This window comes from Quercus robur, chromosome 5 (genome assembly GCF_932294415.1).
Source record: "Quercus robur chromosome 5, dhQueRobu3.1, whole genome shotgun sequence".
NCBI lineage: Eukaryota > Viridiplantae > Streptophyta > Magnoliopsida > Fagales > Fagaceae > Quercus > Quercus robur.
Genome location: NC_065538.1, coordinates 65,180,129 through 65,183,341, shown reverse-complemented (window position 1 = coordinate 65,183,341; position 3,213 = coordinate 65,180,129). Strand labels below are relative to the sequence as shown.

General features: G+C 38.1%; 1 protein-coding gene across 1 annotated transcript; it reads right to left on the bottom strand.

Annotated features, from left to right (window-relative positions):
• Positions 1-225: 225 nt before the first annotated feature.
• On the bottom strand, positions 226-2,414 carry LOC126726697 (F-box protein At4g22280-like). Its single transcript, XM_050432025.1, has 2 exons — positions 1,040-2,414; positions 226-937 (listed from the first exon to the last, which is right to left on the bottom strand). Exons 1-2 carry the CDS (start codon positions 2,003-2,005, stop codon positions 476-478), a joined length of 1,428 nt encoding a protein of 475 aa, XP_050287982.1. The 5' UTR covers positions 2,006-2,414; the 3' UTR covers positions 226-475.
• Positions 2,415-3,213: the final 799 nt, after the last annotated feature.

The following is a 3,213-nucleotide window of genomic DNA, read 5'->3' as shown; positions in this document are numbered from 1 at the left end:
CCAATATGAAAATAACCCAAATTTTAAGGTCAAACCGTTCTTTAGTCTACATATTAACCAGGGAAAAATTTGCCTTGCACCGAATGCATGTAATACCCCTCATTAACTAGAAATAGGTACAAACTACAAAGAACAAAGAAAATCTGAACAGTCAAAATCTGTAGCTAGTTGGTGGGGTAACAAAAAAAAAAAAGTTTTGTTGGTTGCATCCAGCTTAGGCGAGGATAACTGAAAAGCCATTAACTTCTGTTTAAACATGTTGGACACAGAAATGTTCAAGTTTCTGCATTAGCCATTAGCACACAACCCAAATCAAACTAAAAAAAGGCATGGAAACAATGATTAATTTCAAAAGTTGAACCACTACTGCTAGATAGTCCAGCTCAATTTCAAGGTGAGTAATGCCCAGATCAATGGTTAGGGTCCACCCATCTCACGGTAAGAATTTATACACAAGATGAGTATCCTAGCATTATCACAACACAGCTCGTTCATCAAATGCAATTTCACAAGTTTGAGAGCTCTTTGGGAACTTCTGTACTATCGTGCTTAATGCCTCGCGAACGCGAAGCTTCTCCTCTGATTCTAGATGACCATCAACAGTTATTTTCAATGTCTTTAATACTCTTGCCACCTTTAAGATTTGCCTAACAAGTTGCATCTCGTCTTTATCCCCTAAAAATCCTTTATAATGACAGGTTGTTAGGTGCGATGACAGACATTCAGGAACATCCAGTGGCTCCTCCCAAGAACTGTCAGGTGTGGGCTGGCCATAGGAATGTTCAGGGCACGATTCAAAGGCAAGTATCTGTAGCTTTGGAGCCCGTCCAAGCAAGAATCGTATTGCATGCCACTCAAAATAAAGACATCCATTGAACTTCAACGAGAACAAATTATGAAACATGGGAACATTGTCACCAAAAGCATGGCAGAGGATCTGCAAGCACCTCAAAACAATCACAAAGTCATAACTCAATCACAACAACATTATTATTATTAAGTATTTTCCCTACGAAAAAGGCAATGTGGCCTTAATTACCTCTGTGGTTTTTGTGGACAAACTCAAGGATTTGACATGAGCAAGTGGTCGAATCAAGTCCCATACCCTCTTTGCATCATCTTCAGTACTAACACCATTAACTATCTCAACTTGAAGGACTAATGCAACCAAGTGAGAGAGGTTTTCAAATACAACATCCTCGACCAAATGACCCTTGAAAATTAAGTACTCGAGAGCCGGGGTGTTTATGTGGACTTTGAATGATGAAGACTGAAAATTATAATTAAAGCAACATAAATACATTCTTTTGAGTGTGGGTACTTGTACAACGATGTTGAAGTTGCCTTGATCTTTACGCAAAAACACATAGAGGCACAAATCTTGGAGGACAGGGCAGGCAGTAAGGATGGCAGACAAAGATTCAGAGTTTGCATAATTTAAAAGTGCAAGATGTAGAATCCTTAGACTTGGGAACCTAGCATCAGAAGGTGGATTGAGAGAAAAGTTGCCTGCCAATTTGAGAGCTACTAATGTTGTAGAAAAGAAGACACTGCGGGGAAACTCTAGCAGAGTGTCATTGCAAATATTTAGACAAAGCTCTTTCAAACCATGTGGAATGGCGGCGCGGACCCATGTGTCGACATAGAAGGGATGACAATGTGTGAGCCAAACGATGCTCAACGTGTGGAGAGGCATGGGATTGGTAATGGCGTTGCGAAGAGTCCATATTCTGGACACTATATCCACGAAGCTCAAGTTAAGATTGGGCCGGTTTAAGTCTGTTTCTATTAAGTGAAGTTGTGGAACGAGAGTCCATAGAGTCCTCCACCTGCTCGACAAAATGCTTGTGGCGACAGATTCTCGGATTGAGAGATGGGAGAGGATGTGGGTGAGGAGAGAGTCCGGCAGAGTGCTGAAAATGTCAGGGTCAGCAGTAGAGGCATTTTGTCGAGCAGATGATAGGCAACTCTTGCAAGACTTGGTTCTCGCATTTCTTTGACTCATATCTCTCCTTTCTGCTCTCTCAACTCTCTGTCTCTTCCTTTCTACTTTCAATCTGCTTCTGATTCCGAGCTCTGAATCTGATTCAGTATGCGTGCGTGCGTGTGTGTGTGTGTGTGTGTTTCGCTTTGAGGAAGTGAGTGAGTACCGTGTGGAAATGGGCGAGAAGAAAGAGATTTTATAGAAACAGTGGCAAGCGTTTTGATACGTACACAATTTTTGGGAGGAGAATTTTGGTTGTTTGTAATGAAAACACTTGATACATAATCGGAACAAAAGATAACAAAGATTTGATGGAGGAAATCCTGACTTCTGTGAACATTTGGATTTGATTGAGGAAATCCGACCTTCTGGAAACCAATTAAGATCTAGTTTGATTAAGTGTGTGTTTGGAAGGAGACGAAAAATGGAAATTATTTCACTATTTAGCTTATCTGTACTACTATTCATGGGGTCTATTGCACTTTTTGGCGTGGATTTCACTGTACTATTTCAACTAACTTTTACTTTTATGTACAATAGTTTCAGCAATAATTTTTCAGTTTCAATAAAATACCAATTGCTACAACTTAACAATCGAAAAATAAGGACCCTACTATGTTTAAATAACTATATATTAACAAATATATATCATTTTTTCTAACTTGTCGAGATGTATAGTATAAAACTAGCATTATGTCAAAATCATGGTTATCAGTATCTCAATCTAGATCTTAAGAATTTACGATTCTAAGATCCTACATCCCTAAATCGTCTTGGATCTTACTAGGATTTTTACTAAGGTCAAATTTGTGTGGGATCCCGATCCAGATCTTAGGATTTTATAGAATCCTAATCCCTGTGATGTAAAGGAAAATTAAAAAAAAAAAAAAATTTAAAAAGTTTGGGCATCCAAATGGAGTCCAAATGCCCAAAAATTGATTTAAAAAAAAAATGTAATAAATAGATTAGCTTAGTGGCCTTAGCCAATTATATATATATATATATATATATATATATATAAGGAAAAATTAAACCCTAAGGCTCACGTTAGTAATAAGTCATGACCTTAACAACTTAACCTAATAAACAAAATCACAAAAAAACATAAGAGAAGAGAAGATAATAGACTACTAGAGAGTTGATGGCAAGTGCAAGAAGCTGAGAAACTCGACAGTGAGGCAACTGTGAGAGAGACCATAGACAACAACAGTAATTATCTAATGGATGAT